Below are 22541 nucleotides of genomic sequence, written 5' to 3'. Positions count from 1 at the left end.
AATGAAGAATTAATTCTACAGATAAACATGACTTTCTTAAAATAAAGAAGGCAGTGAGAACCCTGAGCCTGCCGGTCTCAGACGAATGGGGCTCCCTGTAAAGGCTCTCACCCCTGGCCAACCCCAGGGCCCTGTGGGCACCTGAACAGGGTACTTCCCAGGGCAGACGTTCCCGTTAATTTGTTCAAACCACACGGAAATCCACTTACATGTTTCCTTAACTATATCCTGTACGCAGTGGTGACCTGGCGGATCCCGATGGCCAGCCCTCAGGGGCAAGCCCAGATTTCCATGGTGGACGTACCCCCATCACAGCCAGCTTGGCACCACAGAACTCAGAGTTGGGAAGAGATGTGCTGTGATGGTTTTTAATTCTTAAAATCATTTTATTTCAGGCAAATAACTTGGACCAAATTCAGTAGCCCTCTATCTTTAACTTTATATATATATATATATATAGCTCTTACAAGAAACACTATTTTACTGTAATAAATGTTTTCAGTTACACTTGCTTATCAAGATTTAACTTCGGTTTTCCTCTTCTAGGAATTCTCATTTAAAGTAAATTTGGACTTCCAAACTTGTTCCAAGCATCCCAGGGTCCTGCTTGGGCTCAAGTGCTTGCTCCAAGTCACCCGAACCCTGGGGCAGCCCCCCGTGCGCCCCCGCCCACTATGACTGCCAGCCTCGCCCCACAGCCAGGAGCAGGCTCACCGGAGCAGACCCACAGCCGTGCTCCATGCTGCTCGCAGCAGCGCAACCGCTGCCCACAGGGCCCGGGGCCCGGCCTCCTGCTCATGGCGGCAAGGGCACAGTCCCTGTGGGACCACTGGGAAGGGACGCCCGCCCCTACAGAGGCAGTCTTAGCTGCAAAAGCTGAGGCCCCTCCGGCTGCCATGGCCTCACGCGCGTCCCCATCACTGGATGCCTGTCCTGCCCAGGCTTGGGGCTGGGCGGTGAGGGACACTGCTTGCCCGGGGACCCCAGCCTGAAGTGCCAGAACCACAGACCCCAGGTTGGAGGGCCTTACGTCCTTCAGAGCAGCCCCAGGGGCACCGAGCTTACATGGGCTCGTGCGCAAGGCGACTGCCCTGACAGCTGAGCGTGACGGGGCCGGGCAGCCTCACAGCCCCTGGTGTGGGAACTCCTACATGCCCCCACTCCACAGGCGGGAAATTGAGACCCGCAGAGGGTTTGCCAGTGTGGGCATGCTCAGTCGTGTCCAACTCTTCGCGTGGACTTGTGATGTGGGTGTGTGTGCACGTGTGTGTATTATGTGATGCACATGTGTATATGTGATGTGTGTGTATTATGTGATCTCTCTGAGTCTATTATACGATGTGTGTGTATGTGATGTGTGTGGCATGTAATGTGCCTGTGCGTAGATGTGTGTATTATGTGATCTGTGTCTATTATGTGATGTGCATGTGTGTATATGTGGTATGCATGGACGTGTATGTAATGTGTGTGTGGCATGTATATGCAATGTGGGGTGTGTATATATGATGTGTGTGGCCTGTATGTGTAATGTGTCTATGTGTGACTTGTAAATATGATGTGGGTGTGTGCACATGTGTGTGTATTATGTGATCTGTGACTATTATGTGATGTGTGTGTATGTGGTGTGTGTGTGTATGTAATGTGTGTGTGGCGTGTATATGTGATGTGTGGCGTGTATATATGATGTGTGGCATGTATGTGTGTATTATGTGATGTCTATTATGTGATGCATAGGTGTGTATATGTAGTGTGAGTGTGTATATGTAATGTGTGTGTGTATTATGTGATCTCTGTGTGTCTATTATGTGATGTGTGTATACATGATGTGTGTGGTATGTATATGTAACGTGTGTGGCATGTATATATGATATGTGTGGCACGTATGTGTAATGTGTCTGTGCATGGTGTGTATATGTGATGTGGGTGTGTGTGCATGTGTGTGTGTGTTATGTGATCTGTGTCTATTACGTGATGTGTGTGTGTATATGTGGTGTGTGTGTGTGTGTGTGTGTGTGTGGCATGTATATGTGATGTGGGGTGTGTGCACATGTGTGTGACCGTCATGGCAGGTCTGGGAGCCGAGGGGCAGGGCGGGAACCAGGAGATGCTGATGTGAACGTGGTCCCGCCAAGAGGCGCTTCAGAAGGGCCTGGGGCTGCCCCGGCAGGGAGAGAGGAGGCGAGGGGCTGGGGCCGGCAGGAGGGGTGGTGTAGCCAGGCCGAATCCCTGGGGCCCTGAAGGAGGCCAGGACGGGCCCCAGGAGGGGAAGGGCGAGTAGAGGCTTGAGGACACCAGCTTTTCCATAAAGAGAAAACTGCCTCCTGGTCCTAAGCAGCAGCTTAGGGCTGTGAACTAGAAGAACCAGACCCCTCGGCGGGGATCCACCCGCCCCGCTCACGCTCACGCGGGCAGCTTCAGCAGCAGGAGCAGAGACAAGGACAGGGTCCTGAAAAGGTTAAACCCTGAGAAAATCGGCCCATCCACTCCCTTCCTCCCACCCAGGGCCCCGCCACCCCTCCCAGCCAGCCCACACAGGCCGCTGCGGTGGACAAAGGTGTCCCAAGCAGGCTCCTGACCACTGCCTCAGTTTCCCCAGCTGGAAACCCACTCCGCCCTGCAGGCGGGAGCTCTGTTTCTGGCCCCAGAACTACCCAAGCCCCTCGGAGGCCAGGGAGCAGGTGAGAGGAGTTGATTCAGGGAAGCTCTGAGCCCCTGGTACGCAGGGCTGAAATGTGACACCTGCTAAGAACCGGCTTCCTGACACCGGAGATGCCCGCTGTCCACCCCTCGCACCCCGAAGCCCTGCTCCCCGCCCCCAGCTCCCTTCCAGCCTTTCCCCTTCCCCTCTCAGTGTCAAGGCTGCTGGACTGTCTCACCTCCTTCCCTCCGCCCCCAGGGGGCAAGGCAGCCGGGAAAGGCCTCCCAGAGGCCAGACACCTGTCCCCCTCCACCAGCGGGCGGGGAGCCGGAAGCCCAGACCACTACAGGCCTCTCCCGGGCTGGGCCTTAGGCTGACTTCACTACTGTCTTTGAAGCAAATTCCCAGAACCCCGGCACACCCATTTTTTTAAATATAAATTAAAAAATGCATTCCAGCAGCAAAGAAAACTGATTCCAGCTCATCCACAGCTCCTGGCTGTGAGTCAAGAGTCACCTACACACCCCAGGGGCTGGAACCCGGAGAACCTGAAAAGTCACTGTGCTTTCCAAAGCTCCTGGTGCAGGGACGGCCCGGCCTGGCTCGCAGCCACACTTGGGGACCCCTCCGTTCAGAAAGCGGGTGGTCTCCCTACCCCCTGATGTCCTCTGGAGGGTGGGGGGGACAGAAAATAGCCAACTCTGAGGTCAGCTAAACAGTGGCTCCTGAGAGATGTGTCCATGTCCTGATCCCCGGCACCTGTGAACATCACCCCACACGGCAGACGAGTGAATATCACGTCACGTGGCGCAAGATGTGATTAAAATAAGCATCTTGAGATGAGACCTCCGTGTTACCCGGAAGGGCCCTCTGCAATCATGAAAGAGGAGCAGCTGGAGTTTGCAGACCACATGAGGATGGGGCAGAGGCCGCTGTGGCCACAAGTCCGGGGGCCCCGAGCCCACCACGGCTGGAAGAGGCAAAAGGACCCGCCCCAGGCCCCTAGCGCGTGCAGAGGGAGGCGGCCCCGCCCACAGCCCGAGCTCAGCATTCTGGCTTCCTGATCCGTGAAAGGATGAATTCCTGCTGGGTTGGGCCGCCCCGTCTGTGGTCTTCAATTCCTGCTGCCACAGGAAACCACTATGAATCCTAAACACACCATGGAGGCCAGCCTGACTCAGCAGAAGTCTCCTCCTGGGCACAGTCCCAGGAGAAAGCAGCGCTCCCGACACCTTCCAGCATCTCCAGAAACCTCAGCAGACCCAGGCCCGCGGAAGAGAAAGTGCCCCGTGTCTCCCAGGCTCTCATGGTGCCCAGTGGGCACTATGGACCCACCACTAAGGACCCAGGAGGCGCCAAATGAACATGCAGGGCCCAAGGCAAGGTGCACCTGGCGACCAGGGGAGGGGCCACTGAGCTGACCTCCAGGGCCTGAGCACACAGATCCCCATCCTGCCTCCTCACGAAGGTGCTTCCTCGCCCCTGACAGCAAAGGCAGGGTCCTCCGCAGCCAGGGATGTGGCTCAGGAGACTGGGGGCCCAGGATGAGGCAGAGTCGGGCGGAGGGTCCCACCCCGGGCAGACTGGCCCCCGCCAGCGTCCCCTGGGGCCTGCTGGGGGGCAGGCGCATGCTGCCCTGTGGGCAGACAGTAGGGCTGCCCAGGGCTCCCCCATGCCCTCCTGAGCCTCTGCAGGCCTCTCTCCAGAGACCAGAGGTCCCCGCTTTGGAGCCCCAGGGATGGCCAGCCTGTGGCCAGGGAATCTGTCCTGCAAGGCCCTGAGGACCAACCCCAGGACAGCATCTCAGACTCAGGCCTGCAGTTCAGTTCTAATGACGTGGGCATCTCTGAGGGCGGGGGCACGGGCGGGCCTGGAAAGGTCTCGCAGAGAAGATGGGCTTGTGCAGGAGGGGTGGCAGAGACCCCGCGCCCTGGGGGAGACGGAGGTGCAGGGCTTGGCCCCAGGCTGCTGCGTGGGGGTGATGGGAGAGGCCTGGAGGCCGGGCTGGGGGCCCCTGCTGCCCACAGGAAAGAACCTGTCGGTGGAAAGTAAACCCACAGCTGGGGCGGCCAAGCCGGAAAGGGGAGCGCCCAGCACCTTATCAGTTTGTGGGGAAAGCATGCCAACTCTGGAAGAGTGACGTGTCCAGACTCGGCCGGAATGCTCACTGAAACCTTAATCACGGCGCAGAGCAGCGGCTGAGCCCCCGGTGGCTCAGGTTCCCCTTCCCGCGTGATGCCGGGAGGAGGGGGGGCAGTGTCTGGGGACAGAGCCACGTCCTGAGACAAGAACTTACGTTCTTCAGTCGCCGATTGGAGTCGGGACAGCCGCGCCGCCCTGGTTCACACACACGGTCTGCTCAGCTGCGCCCGGCGACCCCAGCAGAGAAGTCACCCCGTCACCCCAGCCCTGCAGGCCCCCGGCCCGGGGAGACGTCAGTCTGTCCACACCAGGGGAAGGGCTCGGGGGTGGGCGATGGGCAGGTGTGTGAGCAGAGACCTCTCTCCATGGGGACGTCCGGGGTGGCCGCTCTCGGGTCAGGGGCTCAGATTGGACTCCCAGCAACTCTTGTGGGCGGTGCTCAGTCCGTGTGGTGCCTCCAGAGAAAACAGGGGGGACCCCCACCCCCCACGTCAGTGCCCACAGCAAAGGCCTCGCGTACGTGTCCCCCCACAAGCACCGAATGAGCACCAGGGGGTCCAGGCGCGGGTGGGAGAACACGGAGCCCCAGAGGGTCCCACCCTACCCACTGGAGCCCGCGAAAGGCACTGGGCAGGTGTGGGTTAGGTGGGGACCCTGAGACTCAACACCAGGAGGCCAGCTGGATCCCCGGGGGCCCGAGGTAATGACCAGGGTCCTGGGGGTCGGGGGTCAGTGGGGAAGCATTGACAACAGACGCAGAGGTGGGGGTGAGGGGAGGAAGCGTCACCAGCCACGCAGAGCAGGCAGCACCCAGAAGCCGGACCCGGAGGGGGCTCCCCGGGGCCCCCAGGAGCTCTGAGAATAAATCCGCGTGGCTTAAGCCCCTCGTGTGTGGAACTTTATCACAGCGGCTGCAGGACGCGAGCTGCAGGAAGGGGCACAGGCAAGCCCAGCCCTTGCTCCTGTGGAGCCCGCCCTCCATGTCTTTCCACAGAAGCACGCACACCCGATCCAGCCTGCACGTATGCGGGGGAGACCCTGGCAGGACCCGGCCAAGGAGCCCCGTCTCCCCCAGGACAGCAGGCGTGACGGCCCAGGGAGGCCCCGCCCACACGTGGCACGTCCTCAGCCCGCTTCGCTCACTGTGGTCAGACTCGTCAGTACCAACCTCTGTTACTCAACAACTCAGGCCCTGTGCCCAGCTCACCGACCCACCTAGATGCTGGCGGGATGGACGTGGGGAACGCTTGTGTTCAGGTGTCTAAAAAGAAAGTAGACCACAGAGGCCTGTCTGAGGGTCCTTTGGCCCAGCAGCTGCTGGACAAGCGGGCTGACAAGAAGTGGCCATTACACCGACCCCCAGAAGCCCTGAGGCCCAGATCTTATGTTTCGGTCCTAATCCCTGGTCCTCGGGAATCAGTCTTCAAATAGGTTCTTGTAGATGGAATCAAGTTGTTATTTAATTGCTCGGTCATGTCTGCCTCTTTGTGACCCCAGGAACTGTAGCCCACCAGGCTCCTCTGTCCATGGGATTTCCCAGGCTAGAATACTGGAGTGGGTTGCCATTTCCTTCTCCAGGGGATGATCAAGTTAAAGTGAGATTATACTGGATTGGTGGAGGCCCTGGTCTCATGACTCAGTTCAATTCAGTTTAGTCACTCAGTCATGTCTGACTCTGCGACCCTGTACGTAGCATGCCAGGCTTCCCTGCGTATCACCAACTCCCAGAGTTTGCTCAAACTCATGTCTATTGAGTTGGTGATGCCATCCAACCCGCTCATCCTCTGCTGCCCCCTTCTTTCCTGCCTTCAATCTTTCCCAGCAGCAGGGTCTTTTCCAATGAGTCAGCTCTTCACATCAGGTGGCCAGAGTATTGGAGCTTCAGCTTCAGCATCAGTCCAATGACTGGTGTCCTTTTAAGATGAGGGAAATCTGGACATGGGGACAGAGCCCCCCAGGGTGGGGTGGGGGGAGGCCATATGAAGACAGAGATGGAGCAGTAAGCCAAGGATCACCTGGGCCACCAGAAGCTAAGAAGCGGCAGGAAGGACTGTCCCCCGGAGCAAGTCCCCACCAACTCCTTGATTTTGGACTTCCAGCCTCCCCAGAAGGAATACATTTCTGTTACTTTAAACCACCCAGAATGTGGCCCTGTGGCAGCAGGCCCGGGGTGCTAACAGGACCCCGAGGACCATCCTTCTCCCCAAAGACCGTCTGCCTGTGCGTGGACAGCCCAACCGGCGAGGGGGACGCTAATGTTGTGTGCCAAAAGTCCGCGCTTTGGGGAAAAGAATTCCATGGAAGAGAAAAGAAGCACTCTGGCCAAATTCATCCTCACGGCAATGCCTCGTATATGATTTTAATGGAAAACAAAGTCTCCCAGAAGTGCAATAATTCCCCAGCTTTACAATAACACACTTGAGAAATGCTGGCTATCCCCAACCAGGAAGCTGTAGATGCTACAAAGAGAGAAAACTGCAGTAATCCTGAGTATTTGGAAAGCACATCTTCCTAAGAAAGGATTCTGTCTCTGCTTTATTTGAGATTTTAATTATAGGCCAGGTAATGATTTTCATTTTGAATGATAATTAACTCTCGGGTTCAAGGACTAAATTCGACTTGACGGCGAACTCTTCCAAATGGAGCTTTAATCCGGTAAATGGCAGTAAGTGCGGCAAACTTATTTCTCTGTGTCCCGTGAACGTCAGCCTGCAGGAGGACAGCGCAGCTCAGATCACGAAGCCTCTTCCGTCTAATAGGAGGGCACAGGGTCAGTGTGTCCCAGGAGCATGGAGATACCATTATGGTGGTGAGAGACGTCAAGAGAAAACTCAGAGATGAGGTAAGGGTCACTTTTCACAGCAGAATCAGAGAGGCGCCAGAATTGATTTCAATGTTTTCCCCATGAACAGAAAAGTTGATTCAATTTTTATATTAAAAGTTTCTCTGGCCTTGAACCTACACAAGATACCCTGGCCCTGGGGAGGACAGTCCAGGCCCCCAGCCTGGGGGAGGTCACCCTGGAGGACAGTCCAAGTCCCCAGCCCAGGGGAGGTCACCCTGAGAGACAGTCCAGGTCCCCAACTCGGGGCAGGTCACCCTGAGGGACAGTCTGGGGAGTCCCAGAAGGGCCCCCCACAGGACAACTGCGACGTCCCACCCCGGGGTAGTTAGCACAAAGCTCAAACCCAGTACCACTGAGACTCTCCTAAGTGGCCCCTGACCCTCTGATCCCCAATCCAGGATACACCCGCTGGGGCGCGCCCTTGACGACACAGCGTCCAGCAGCGTGGACATCGGGAGCCCAGGGAGAGCCTGGGCTTCATGCAGAGAGCAGGACTATTCGTTGAGCCCTCTGAACCCAGAGGAGCGGCCCGGGGTCTAAACACAGAGGCTCAGGGATAAAGAGGCCCGTCCCCTCGTCCCCGACGCGCAGGTGGCTGAGCGGCCCGGGAAAGCCTCCTTCCCAGCTGACATCAAGGCTGCCGCCCGCTCAGGAATGCACCCCCCACCCCGGCCGATGCGGCCGTGACATAAGTCACCACCGCTGCAGCCCATCCCGAGAGGATGCATGTGAGAGAGGAAGGGGCAGGGCTTCCCAGGCAGTGCTGGGCTGGGGTCAGGCGGGCACACGGCCAGGTGGGGACCCACCAGCAGGACGGAAGGGACGGAGCCGATGGAAGGAGAGCCCCGCCCGGGGGGCGGCAGAGGTGGCTCTGAGCACACCATGGAGTCCTGGACTCCCAGGACGTCTTTTCAGGCCCGGGAGGAAGACCCGGCTCGTTAACCCCTCACCCCGCCGTCCTGCACGAGCATTTATTACACGCCTACTGTACGCCTGCACCGTGCTGATGGACACTGATGCTGGACGCAGAGGGGAGGGGCGGTGCTGACATTCAGGAAGACCAGAGGGAACGCACACTCGAGGGCCAGCGCCCTGGTGAGAGGAGCCGGGCTTGCTTCTAGAAGGCGAGCAAGGGGCAGGGTGCTGGGCTGAGGTCAGCCTCCGAGGCTCTGGGGGAGGCTGAGGCTCCGCACTGATGGGACCCAGCACAAGTGGTCACGTGACCTGGGCACCCGCCCCCACCCCGGGCACCCGTGAAGAGCAGATGGCAGGGGCAGGGGCGGGAGGCTTGGTTTCAGGTTAAACATGAAGCATGGGGTTGGGCGGCGGCACCCACTGTGAGCCCTGAACAGGCTGAAATGAGAAGCGAGGTGTATCGGTGCTCAGGAAAGAGACCCCCAGGTCCGCCCGCCCCCCACCGAGCTCTGAACTGGGTGTCCCTGAACCGGGTGACGGCTGTCCCCACCTCACAGGGTTGTGGCAGGCCTCCTGGAGCGGAGCCCGGGTGGACGCGGTCTCCCCCACGGCAGCGAGGAGCGACTAGGCTGTTTAATTAGGGACACGACACGCCGAGGGGCAACAGGACCCAGGCTCAGAATCACAGCCCGAGGCTCGCCCTGGACCAGCCCAGACTCGAGTCCTCCCGGGTCGGAGGAGTTTGCCTCCCCCTGATGCTTTTGAACTGTGGTCCTGGAGGAGACTCTTGAGAGGCCCTTGGACTGCAAGGAGATCCAACCAGTCCATCCTAAAGGAGATCAGTCCTGAATATTCATTGAAAGGACTGATGTTGAAGCTGAAACTCCAATACTTTGGCCACCTGATATGAAGAGCTGACTCATTAGTAAAGGCCCTGATGCTGGGAAAGACTGAAAGCGGGAGGAGAAGGTGACGACAGAGGATGAGATGGTTGGATGGCATCACCGAGTCAATGGACATGAGTTTGAGCGAGCTCCGGGAGTTGGTGATGGACAGGGAGGCCTGGCGTGCTGCAGTCCATGGGGTCGCAAAGAGTCGGACACAACTGAGAGACTGAACTGAACTGACCTTGAGAACCGGGGGACGCGGCGTGATTCTCGCACCGCCACTGCTCCACGACCCTTCGGGCTTCACCCTTAGCGCCCTGCACGCAGAAGGCACTTCTTAACAGATGTGGTGATGTCAATGAAGCAAGAAAAAGGACTCGGTAAACAGGTGAACCCGGCCGTCCTGCCCTCGAGGGGTCCAGAGGGTGGAGAGCCTGAGCTCAGAAGCCACAGCACCAGCTTCAAATCCTGCCTCAGCCTCACCCGGGTCTAGGGCAGGGCCCGTCGCCGCCACCAGGAACACTCCAGGGAGGACCATTCTCTGTGGGAGGTGCCCCATGCCCCGGAGTGTGCTGGGAGCACGCCTGGCCTCCAGCCACGGGCACCCCAACCCCCTAGGACAATCACACCGTCCTGGGATGTTGTCACGTGTCCCCTGGGGGCAGAATCTCCCCGCAGAGAACCGCTAGATGAGACACTTGCACCATGGGCTCTCCATTTATAGACCAGGGCCATGGAGCTGCTGGGAGGGTCAGGGTAACCGGGCAGACCCATCTGGAACGGGACACCACACTGAAGGGCCCACCAAGAACCATCTGCAGGTCGCCGCCCCCCTGAGGGTCGTGGAAATACGTGCCTCACGCCCTAAATGAGAGCAGATCAATCAACACGCAAACAGAGGGAGTTTCCAGGGAGCTCGACAGTCACAGGAAGCTGGGAATGTCTTGGAACCTCCCCGGAGCAGAGGCAACACTCGGCTGGACCCCGAGGGCAGCAACGACAGAGACACGGCAGGTGTGGAGGAGAGAAGGCGGGAGGGATGGGCCACGTGCGTGGCGAGTTTAACCGAAACCCAAGTCAAAGCCACGCTCTTCACAGGCCGGAGCGGACAGGGACCGCGACCAAGGAAACCGGCGTGCAAGCTCGCCAGGCTGAGCCTCGAAGCCTGCAGTCCTCTGCCCCCGTCCCCTCCAGAGCAGGGCCCCTGCAGACCCCAGCCAGGCCCCCACGCAGAGCTGTGAGAAGGAGAGATGCCTTCTCCCTATAAGGACACGGAGTCCTCGCTCCTGGGGCCTTGGAACTTCCTTGAGGCCAAAAGGGACGGAAGAAACACCGAGGAGCTGTCGGGGTATTTTTCCAGCATCAAATTCATGAGCTTTTCCTGAAATTAACGGATACCTTCCTTCACCCAGCTCATCTCCCGTCCGGCGACACAGGAAGCCAGGGTCCTCTGGCGGCCTTGGGCCCCTTCCAGCTTCCCACCCGCCAGGCCCGAGCTCGGCTTACCTGGGAGCCAGTAATAAAACGCTGGTGATGACAGCGCGGCTTTCACCAGGAATAAATGGGCTCAATTACCTCTTAGCAAGAGAGCAGGGCTTCAAAGGGAGAAAGGAAGGAAGAGAGGAAGGGGGACGGAGGAGGAGGAATCAGTCTGACTCAGCCCTATCTCGGCGGGAAATGCGCACGGCAACTCAGCACCAAGGACGTTCAGATGAGGCCCCTGCCCATCAGGCCCTTTCAGTGGCGATGACACACGGGGTCACTCCCGGGCATAATTTCTCTAGAAATGACTCTGGTGATGAAAACAGAACCTGAGAAGTCTGGAAGTCCTTCCCACCCAACAAGCTGATGCCTCTGTGGAGAGGATCCTGGGTCCACGGGTCCCCAGCGCCTCTGCTTACCCTGCCCAGACGTGGCCCCAAGCTCACACCTGGCATTTCTGGGGCCCAGGTCTGTGGCTGTGGTTACAAAGCGATGCTGGTCTGCTCAACCAGGACAGACCACCCCCTGCACTGGCCAGCGTCAAGATGAAGCCACCAGAGTCTGGGGGAGCTTGGGGTGTCCCCCACATGGCCCCCACCATCCTGTGTCTCCACCAGGGAGATGGCCGATTGCATGGCAACCTTGGGTGGCCACACCATTGGGCGGGGGCAGGTCTGATGCCTGCACCGGCCAGGCACACAGCAGACACCCAACTACCGCTCGTTGAGTGACTGCTCGCTTGCTGACTCCCTGGAGGGCACCAGGCTCTGCCCCAGGGGCCCAGGGCCACGGCTTCTCCGCTGGAAGCAGGAGTCATTGTGGACGCACTCCCCATCCAGGCCTTGTGGTGGGGAGGGAGGCAGGGACACCCAGTTCTGTGGGAAGGCAGGGAACGCGTCCCCATTGTGTGGAGGGCTGACCATGGCTGGCACAACTGGGCGGGACTTTGAAACAGGCCGAGATGCCAGCTCAACGCTGTGGAGTGGGAGGGGGAGGAAGGGGTGGGCCCCCACCCGCGTGGCACGGCTCCTGGGCACGACAGCCCTGACGACTCAGGCGTGGGCTCGGGCCCCGGGGTGTCCTTTACCTTCCCTGCTCATCACTAGATCCCAGGGCAGCCAGGAATTGACGGTTAACAACTGGGAGACCACGGGGAAGAGATGGGCAGAGCCAGATGTGACGGATGGACAGACAGACACAGACAGCTGAGGGGAGCCACGGCAGGCAATCAAGCCTTTCTTGCCGCAGAGGTGCCAGTGGATTATAACCAGGCTGGGCTCAGATGCAGCAAGCCAGGGCGCACGCCAGCTCCCCAGGCTGCCAAACACCCCCTCCTCCAGCAGCGGCTCCTCCTCTTCAGGTGCAGAGCTCCGCCTGCCCGCCTACCGCCCTCGGTGTCCCCACCCCAGGTTCACTCTCTTCCTGCTCCGGGAATACCTGCTAACACTGTAAGGCCCGGCCTAAGCTCCATCAGGCGTGCCGCGTCCCTCGCGCGCAGAAACGGTTTCCCCACTGTTGACACCAAACACGTCCACCGAGGACGCGGTCCACGGAAGACTCTCAAAGCCTCCCCCGGGCCGAGTCAGGTCCCACCTAACCTCAGAGAACTTCCCAGAAAGACAGACGGTCACCATCTGCCACAGAACAGGTGTTTGTCGAATGGGCGACTGGACTCTATGTGACAGGCAGCTGGAGACCACAGCAAGAGCATGTGTTTCTGGATTGCTTTCGGTGGGATTTTTGTTTTTAAAAACAACCATCGGCTGCCTTTAGCAAGACTGATTTTGTTGACAAATCAATTTGTCTCAAGGGAAGTGTATCTTCGAGGCAGGGAAGATGAGTAATTTCTACAGCGACAATGAGGCATGAAGAAACCAACATCATCTTTCCAGACCCAAACGATTAGTGGCTCACCACTTCTATCCCAGTTACGCTGTTTTACTTCTTAAAGTATTTATTTATTTGTATCTTTACTGCAGCACATGGGACCGAGTTCCCTGACCAGGGATGGAACCCGGCTCCCAGCACTGGGAGCTCTGAGTCTTCCCCGCTGGACCACCAGGAAAGTTCCTACACCGTTTCACTGTAATCAGTTAAACTTGAAATCAGGAATGAACTACTTTAAATTCAAAGCCACTTTGGGACTTCCCTTGTGGTCCAGTGGTTAAGACCCTGCCTTCCAAGGCAGGGGATGTGTGGCTGGGGGGTGGGGGGTGGGGAGCTAAGATCCTATGTGCCATGTGGCCAAAAAAAGCAAAACATAAAACAGAAGCAACATTGTAACAAATTCAATAGAGACTAAAAATGCTCCACATCAAAAAAAATCTTAAAAAAATCGAAGCCACTTAAATGAAGCACATGTCATTTCATCCAGGTAGATTTTCAGTGGGATCTGGTTGTACAATCTTCCTCCTACTGTCCTTCCAAAGAAAGTGAAAACTGAAAGTGAAGTCACTCACCCGTGTCTGACTCTTTGCAACCCCATGGACTGTAGCCCACCAGGCTCCTCCGTCCATGGGATTTTCCAGGCAAGAGTACCGGAGTGGGCCGCCATTTCCTTCTCCAGGGAGGATCTTTCCGACCCAAGGATGGAACCCATGTCTCCCGCATCGCAGGCAGACACTTAAGAGGGTGGCTTAAATGGTACGAGGGTCAGTGGAGACCCCGGAGCTGTGGTCAGGAAGCAGAGCCAACACCCAGGGAGCCCAGGGTCCAGCCTTTGACCACGTCCCCGAGGAGGGGAGTGGACGGAGGACACCGCCGGGCACGCTGACCTGTGAGCTGGAAGGCTGGTGTGACGCGCAGGCGACCGGGGCCTCGCCGCGCCCCGAGCCCTCCCGGGGAGAAGTGGGGGGCCTACCTGTGAAGTCCTCCTGACACTGGCAGGTGTAGCCGCCCTCGCGGCTGCGGCAGCGGCCGTGGGCGCCGCAGGGGCTGGAGTAGCACAGGTCAATCTCGGTCTCACAGTAGTCGCCGGTGAAGCCGGGCGGGCAGCGGCACCGCAGCCCGTTGACGGGGTGGATGGGCCGGAAGAGCACGGTGGGCGAGCTGATGAAGGGCGCCGAGCTGTCGAACTTCAGCACTGACACGCACTTCATGTAGTTCTCGCACGGCTCCCGCAGGCAGATGTTGTCGTCGAAGGGCAGCACGCGCTGCGTGGACACGGCCGTCAGCAGCGTCCGGTTCAGGTAGATCTGCTCCTGCAGGTCCTCCGACGGGAAGAACTTGTCCCGGACGCCGCCGGGCAGCAAGGCCGAGAAGGTCACGTTCAGGATGTTGGAGCTCACGTCCGTGTCGTTCTGGATGTTGAAGACGAAGACGGCGTCCCTGGTGGTGGACAGCACGGCGGCCACGCCCTCCACGAAGCGCGAGAGCAGCGGGGACAGGAAGCGCTCCTGCGACATGTCCTCCAGGCGCACGGTGATGCTGTTGGTCAGCATGTCGTCCGTGATGACCGTGACCCGCAGGGTGCAGAGCGCCGCCACGCTGTGGATGCCGTCTGTGAAGCACAAGGGAAGGGGGTCATTCAGCAGCCCGCCTGCCAAGTCCCCTCTCCCCGCACCAGCGGGAACAGCACCCCGAGCCCCAGGCCCCTCCCCACTCGTGACCACAACCTTGACCCCGCACCCCAGGGCCCGCTTCCTTCCCCCCACACTTAGCTTCTGAAAGCACCGCTCCCATCACGCCCATCAAGCTCAGAAGCCCCCGGTGGAACCCGCCCCCCGCCCCCAGCTCATCGGGGCATCTCAACGCTCAGCACACAACCCAGTCCTCACTGCCTGAGACTCCAACCTCACACGCTTTCCTCCAGACACGGGGGCGGGGGTGACGCTGAGACCCTGTTCTCCCTCCTCTGCACCTGCTCCAGCTGCCCACCCACCCGCAGCCCGGCTCAGAGCCCACAGAGTCCAGCACGGTCCCCGCCTTGACCTCTGCTATGCTGACGGCTACTCTCCTCCTAGCTGTGTCCTGCTCATCTAAACACCCGTGCATGCTCAGTCGCTTCAGCTGAGTCTGACTCTTTGTGACCCCGTGGACTGCAGCTCGCCAGGCTCCTCCGTCCATGGGATTCTCCAGGCAAGAATACTGGAGCGGGTTGCCATGCCCCGCTCCAGGGGATCTTCTCGACCCAGGGAATGAACCCGCGTCTCTTACGTCTCCTGCAGTGGCAGGCGAGTTCTTTTCCATGGGCGCCACCGGGGAAGCCCAGCATCCAGGAGAAGCTCACCACGTGTTGCTTTAGGAAGACACACAGGAGAACACGGCCTCTCAGCCAACACAAGTGACCAGCTCATGAGAGAAGGTTCTCAGACATGGCGGCCAGAAACGGCGGAGTGTTCGGGTCACCAGGCTGAGCAACACCACAGGTTCTGAGCCCAGAACCAGACGGGCTGTCCAGCAGCCGCCCCAGGGACGTGCTCTGGCCACGCTGGCCACAGGGCGGCTCCGTCACCTCCAGGGCGGCCCTGAGGTGCAGCCGCAATGCTCAGGGACCTTCATCTGCTCCAGTCCACCCCCCACACCACGTGCTCCAGGGCCCGAGAGACACCTGGCCAAGTTCTCATCCCTGTGACTCAGCTCGGCTCTGTGTCCCAGCAGCCCAAACGGATGTCCTGCAATGTGGGTGCAGCCTGTGCCCTCCGTGAGCGGCCCCACCCCGGTTCCCTGGGCACCTGGGCAAGCTCTGAGCCTCCAGCAGACCCCACCCTCCCAGAGCTGGAGCTGGGCTGTGCCCCCAGACAATCAGGGGCCAGGGACCACCTTCCGGCCTGAGTCCAGGAAGCCTCAGGACCCCCAAGAGGACGCGGTCAGGCCACAAGCCCTGGAGGCCACCTTGTCCCTCTGGACCCGGCACAGTCGCCACCACACACAACTTGCGGGGAGCTCTCAGCAGGACAGACGGGCGGGCAACGTATGGGAACTTCTGCATCTGGGACGGATTTCCTCAGACATCCAGGAGCCAGAAGCCGGTTTTGGGGAACCCTGAGTCACGAAACCTGTCCAGACAGCGGAGAAACGCAACCGCTGCAGAAGTCACAACACGTTTGGGTGCAAACCTGAGATTCCCAGAGATTCTAAGAGAACCTGGCATTACCCCACTTGACAGGTGAGAAAAACTGAGACCCTGGGAAGCCAAGTCTCACGCCTGAGAACTCAGGCTTGGTGGAGGGGGCCCCCGGCTTCCCCCCAGTAATAATACCCATCGCCTAGTAGGTCAGGCACTAACCAGATGACGGCTCCATCTGGTCCTCATGATAACCTGAAAAGGCTGACTTTTTTTTCCCTTTTTGGCCATGCAGCTCTGCTTTTGGGATCTTAGTTCCCTGACCGGGGATTGAACCCAGGCTGTCGGCAGCGGAAGCATGGAGTCCTAACCACTGGACCACCAGGGAACTCTCTGGAAGGGCCGAATTTGAAAGAGGACATGGCACATAGACCTCAGCGTAGGGAGGGCGGCCACCCCGCAGGGCTGGTGTAAAACCCATAGGTGGGCGAGGTGGGGGCTCGGCTCTGTCCCCGGCTTCCTGGGAGCACAGAGAGCAGACGGTGGACGCCAGGACCCTGCCTGCGGCTCTCAGACTGAGGGCGGAGGGCACCGAGTCTTCATTGTAGCATTCGGGACCTTTTAGCAGTGGCGTCCAGGATCTAGTTCCTGACCAGGGATCGAACCCAGGCCCCCTGCATCGGAAGAATGGAGTCTTAGCCACGGGACCACCAGGGAAGCCTCCACGTACCCCATCTTATGGTCCTACGTGGCCCATGCTTGCCACCCTCCCTTGTCTTAGAGACGCCCCCCCGCCCCAGGGCCCTCGCATGCTGCATCTTCTGCCTGGAACACGGCATCCTTGCCGCTGGTGGCTGCCCGCTGGGCCACCCAGGACTCAGCGGCATGACCCCCATCAGAGGGGCCTCCCACGTCCCCCCACTCACGCTCTGCCACACCCCCACTTCTATTCCCGCACAGGAGCGGCCGCAGCCGGATTTTATTTGCTCACGTCCATCTTTCCCCCCAGTGAAGTCGAGAGGACCAAGAACTTGCAGGTCTTGTTTCTGCTGCACCTGTCACTTCTACAGCAGTCCCCGGCACTCAGAGGCTGCTGGATAAACATTCGGGGGGAGGGGGGAGGGGGCAGGGAGGGGGAAGGGAAGGAGCCCTTTTCCAGCGGCACCTCTCTAACCCCAAGATTGACATCGGCACAAACAGCATCAGAGACTTCATTTTTCCATCCAAGCTACTTTTCTGTGGGTGTTTCTTTTCTCTCTCTCTCTCTCTCTTTTTTTTGCAAAGGCCCATTGTACTAATATGAGACATAGGATATTGTTTCCCAGTAACACTTTGTTATGAAACATCCTTTTAATCTTAAACCACCACACAGATGTGTTCTGGTCCAAGATTCTAGGGTCATGCTGGTTTTAAGCTCAAAAGCTCAGGCCGTCTGGGCAGCCATCTAGGCTATCCCACCCTCTTCCTCCCGGGGGTCCAGGGCTCGGACCCTCCCACAGGGAGCCCAGGAGGTCAGAGCACAGAGGGACGTCCAGGAACAAAGAGCCAGGTTACGACCAGAAAACAACACCGAATATTAACTCACATCAAATGTGCTGGAAAGTAAAATATGCACCTTACTGTTAATCTTACCATTAATTTATTTCAAGACCATGGGCCGTCCTGGACAACCAGGTCCTCAAGACAATGAATTTGCTCTGAGCTTACATCATCGGGGTTGGATTTCTGAGTCTCCAGGAGCACAAACCTGACTGCCCATCAATAAGGGAGCCATGAAATAACAGGATGGCTGTCCTCACTGTGCGGCTCAGCTCAGTGAAACCCACGCGGTGACAAACCCTTCCACCGGCGTCACGGCAGACCCAGACAACATGAAGTTAGGGGGGAAGGTAAGGCACTCCTCACACAACACATGTTTACACGCAAGTCCAGGGAGCCACTAGCATGGAGAGCAAAAACTTCAGTGCTGACAGTGATTCTGTCTGGGTTGCTGAATTTGTTTTTAAATCAAAAAAGTTTTTAATTTGTTTTTAAATTTTAAGTAAAACTTTAAAAAAAATAAATAAAAAAATAAATTTTAAGTAAAACTTTTATTATAGAGTAGCTTTCGTTTACAGAAAAATTGCGAGGACAGTGCAGAGAGGGCCTGTATACCTAGAACCCAGCTTCCTGTTGTTCAGGTGCTAAGTCGTGTCCAGCTCTTTGCGACCCCGTGGACTGCACCACGCCAGGCTTCCCTGTCCATCACCAACTCCCGGAGCTTGCTCAAACTCGTGTCCATCGAGTCGGTGATGCCATCCAGCCCTCTCATCCTCTGTCGTCCCCTTCTCCTCCCGCCTTCAATCTTTCCCAGCATCAGGGTCTTTTCTAATGAGTCAGCTCTTCGCATCACGTGGCCAAAGTACTGGAGCTTCAGCTTCAGCGTCAGTCCTTCCAGTGACTATTCAGGACCCAGTTACTCCCACAATTAACTCTGTTATCAGATCGGTGTGGGGTGTGTGTCTGAATGAAGCGACACCCGCCTCTCCTCTCATTTCGCCTCCTGTCCGCTCTGGGTCCCAGGACGCACAAGACGTGTGGGAGTCCTGTCCCCTCGCTCCTCCGGCTGTGACGGCTTCTCAGACTTTCCTTGCTTGGATGATCTTGACTGTTTGCAGAAGCTCTGGTCAGGAATGTCGCTGACATTCAGGGGCTTTTCCCCTTCACCTGCCTGAGCAGCCGTCCGGTTGATCACTTAGAAGCCTGTTTCATTTGGGAGAACAGGGAGCTCCCCCGGGGCTCCCCTGGCCTGAGCTGCAGGCGCTTCATCCGCGGCTGCACACGGCGCCGGAACCAGGGCCTCCAAGCCGGGAGGGCGCAGGCCTTTCCGTAGCTCAGCCGGGTCCCCTCGCGGCCCCTGAGTCACAGAGGAAAAGAGACAGAGGGGATGGGACCGCGGGGCCGCGGGCACCCACCAGCGGGCACCGCCCACAAAACCCCAGACACTGCGGGCGAGGGGGCCTCGCAGGTCTTCGTGGACGGTGGGGCCCATCCAGCAGCCCGCGCTGGTCACGGGGCAGCCGTCGTCCGTGTCTCGTCCCTGGGCTTCCTCAGCCCGGCGCGTCTCAGCAGAGCCGGGGGCTCTCAGCGGGCAGGGGACGGAGCTGAGTTGGCGAAGGCGAGACAGGAGGGCCCCGGGAGGCCGGGGCAGGGGGTCAGATGGTGGAGGGCAGCCGTTTTCCCAGCACGGAGTGTGGAGGAAGCAGGAGGGCCCGGATGGCCGCGGCCTCGGGACACAGGTGTGTTGGGAAGGCCGGCCCGCAGCCTGGGGCTCAGAAAACACCGACCCTCTGAGCGTGGAGGCCGGAAGTCCAAGGTCACGGGTCAGCTGCGTTGGTTCCGCCCGGGGGCTCAGAGGGACGACGGGTCCCTTGGTGCCGTCCTGGCATCCGGTGCCTGCCGGCAGTCCTCGGCCCACAGACCTTCTCTGCCTCACGTCATGTGGTGGGCCGTGTGTCCAGACTCCCGTCTTAAAGGGACACCATTTGCTGGACTGGGACCCACCCGCGTCCAGGAAGACCTCCTGAGCGTGCTCAGCTTCATCACACCCGCGCAGGTCCAGCTACATCACCAGACCATCGTGTGAGTCCAACACGCCCAACACTCATCAGGAAACGCACGGCCTCACGAAGCACGAGGATCAGGGAGACCTCATAAAGGAGGGGGTCCCGGCACGGTACGAGACGGATGAACCTGGGGACAGAGCGCCGAGCCAGAGGAGCCAGACACGAAAGCACAGACGCCGTGTGAGCCCAGGGACACCGGGCGTCCGAGCAGTCAAGTTCACGAGACAGAGCAGACGGTACGTGTCGGGGCTGGGGGAGGGGCCGGCCTTTAAGGCGGACAGAGTCAGTAGTGCAAGATGAACACGCCCTGGAGACGGATGGGTTGATGGTCACACAGCAGGTTGAGTGGACTTAATGCCATGGACCTGTACACAGAAAAACGGTTAAACGACAACCTTTATGTTACACAAATTTTACAGTTTAAATAAGAAAGACGAATACATAAAGAAACAGGGAGGATGAAGAAATGAATGAAGAAACAGCCAAGATCCTAAAACTTCCTTCTCCTGTCACTCCCACTTTTATTATTTACTGCAAAACTTCCTGATATGGGATAACTTCGACTCAGAGACGCCCTCTCCTAATTTCATGTGTGAAACGAAGCTCCTATCCCAAGGTCGAATTCAGCATCCACAATATCGAGTTATCCCACGAGAAACAGCTCATCGTGTCCATGCTGGACAGAACCTTCTGGAAGAATGAAGTCGTACCAGGCCCCACCACCTCCAGGAAGGCTTGCTCACAGCTCCCAGCGGCCACTCTGACCCTGGGCTACAGAAGCTGTGAGCTGAGACGCATTCTTCTCAAGATAAGCACTTTCACCTAAGAGTCAAGGATTGGTTCCTCAGAAAGTTAAACAAGTAATTGACACCTGACCCCGAATCCCACTCCAAGGTGAAATGTAAAATAATTGAAAACATATATCCACACAAAATGTTGTACATGAATCCTTGGCACAGCCGATGATGATTCACAAGAGCCAGGAAGTGGAAAAACCACATGCCCATGGACTGATGCATTCTATCTAAACAAGATGTGGTCCAAAAAAAAACACTGAAAACTAGACGCGGTCCATCCATACAACGAACTATCAGTCAGACGCGGAGGGACGTGAAGAATTGACAACCTCAGAAACACGCTCAGTGAAGGAAGCCTGTCTCAGAAGCACACACTGTACAATTTCACATGCATGAACTGTCCAGAACACATAAATCCGTAATAACAGGAACTAAGCAGGGAGCCGCCAGGGACGGGTGTGGGGCCTGCTGGGGGGCGTGGGTGTCCCTGGGGTGATGGAAACGTCCGGGGACTAGACAGAGGGGTGGCTGCACAACACCCTGAATGTACCAAATGCCACTGAGGTGCCCGCTTTGAATCGGCTCATGCTATGACGTGATGTGAATATGCCACCTCAATAATTAAAAAGGAACAAAGGAGTTAAGGGTTTGCCCTATAAAGATTGGTTTTATCTTGCATGAGCTTATCCAAAAGGGAAGAAAATGTTTTAAGAGGCGTCGTGGTGCTTCCCTTGCAGCCCAGTGGGTTAGGACTCTATGCTTCCCCGGGGCACAGGTTCGATCCCTGGTCAGGGAACTAAGATCTGGCAAGCAGTGCAGCCAGAAAAAGGAAAAGGCACTGTGAGAAGGATTTCCTCAAAACTAAGTGATGAGCTGAGTTATAGGAGACGAGCGAGAGCGGGGAGCAGAAGGCCTTTGACAGAGCCAGGAGCCACCTTCCGACCCAGGGTGATGGTGGAAACGCGGAGTTACCGCTCAGGTGGGGCTGCAGCCAGGCCGGCTGTTTACACTGTCAACCGAACATTGTGAAAGACACCAGCACACACCCTCCGTGAAAACACAGCGGCTGGCCCGGCTCCGATGGGATCGTGGAGCGTTTCGTCAGGGGCCCGTGTGGCTCCTGGGTTTTGTTTTATTTCCAGCACTGGCTGAACAATGCGTAGCCTCGCTGGCCGAACAGGAAACCAGCAGTCAGACCTTCCCACACTCCTCGCTGGGGACACGCCTGGTGATGACCAGGCCGACCCAGAGGCTGTGTTAGGTTTTGGGGGAGAAAGGCAGTGATGTAGGGCCTTCAGCATCCGGTTGGGCCCCCGCACCGTGGGCAGTGGCGTGGACACTCAGGGTAGGGGCGGATAACTTGAGGCTGGGGGCCGGCCCGGGCACTAGAGGATGCGAAGCAGCACTCCGAGGCCAGGTGGTCAGCCCCCTGAGCCGCCCCAACCACAAGCATCTCCAGACCTCGTCAGACATCCACTGGGGGCAGAATCACACCCAGGTGACAGCCTGGCTCTAGGAAACCACACGGAGGTTTTTGGATTCTTCTTCTGGCCTGAGGTTGTTGGTGAGACCCGGGAACTGGGCGTCAGGCAGGACGGCCCAGGGGCTCCATGCCTCCAGCAGCACAGGGGGGCTTCCCTCCACCGTCGGGGCCAACCCGTCGCCTCGCTCTTCCCTGCCAGAGCCAGAAAGGCCACTCTTCTGTCCCATCCTAGGAAAACGGGCAAAGCTCCCTACGACAAGGACTTAGGTTCAGGTGGATTTCAAAGAACTAGTGGCTCAAACGCATTCCTTTTTATAGCTGAGTAACATTCCATTGTGTATATGTACCACAACTTCCTTATTCGTCGGTTGATGGACATCTAGGTTGCTTCCGTGTCCTGGCTATTGTAAATAGGGCTGCAAGGCATGTTGGGGTACACGTGTCTTTTTCAATTCTGGTTTTCTGCAGGGTATATGCACTTGCAGGGCAGCAAAGGAGACAGACATTTTAGACACAGTGGGGGAAGGAGAGGGTGGGATGATGTGGAAGAATAGCGTTGAAACACACACATTACCACATGTACAACAGATCGCCCGTGGGAGCTCGACGTATGACGCGGGGAACCCAAAGCCAGTGCTCTGTGACAACCTGGGGGCTGGGGTGGAGATGGAGCGGGGAGGGGGACACATGTATACCTAATGCCGATTCACGCTGATATACGGCAAAAACCGTGAGAGTATTG

At 58.0% G+C, this 22541-nt stretch overlaps 1 protein-coding gene across 2 annotated transcripts in view; it reads right to left on the bottom strand.

Moving 5' to 3' along the window:
• The window catches only part of CELSR1 (cadherin EGF LAG seven-pass G-type receptor 1), a 142219-nt gene that overhangs the window by 75453 nt on the left and 44225 nt on the right, over positions 1-22541 (bottom strand). For both annotated transcript variants that reach the window (XM_043440781.1, XM_043440780.1), the window contains exon 2: positions 13770-14408. In XM_043440781.1, the coding sequence (XP_043296716.1) occupies positions 13770-14408 (639 nt within the window). The remainder of the gene's footprint in view (positions 1-13769; positions 14409-22541) is intronic.

This window comes from Cervus canadensis, chromosome 21, assembly GCF_019320065.1.
Source record: "Cervus canadensis isolate Bull #8, Minnesota chromosome 21, ASM1932006v1, whole genome shotgun sequence".
NCBI classification, from domain to species: domain Eukaryota; kingdom Metazoa; phylum Chordata; class Mammalia; order Artiodactyla; family Cervidae; genus Cervus; species Cervus canadensis.
This window is presented reverse-complemented; position numbering and strand designations above follow the sequence as displayed.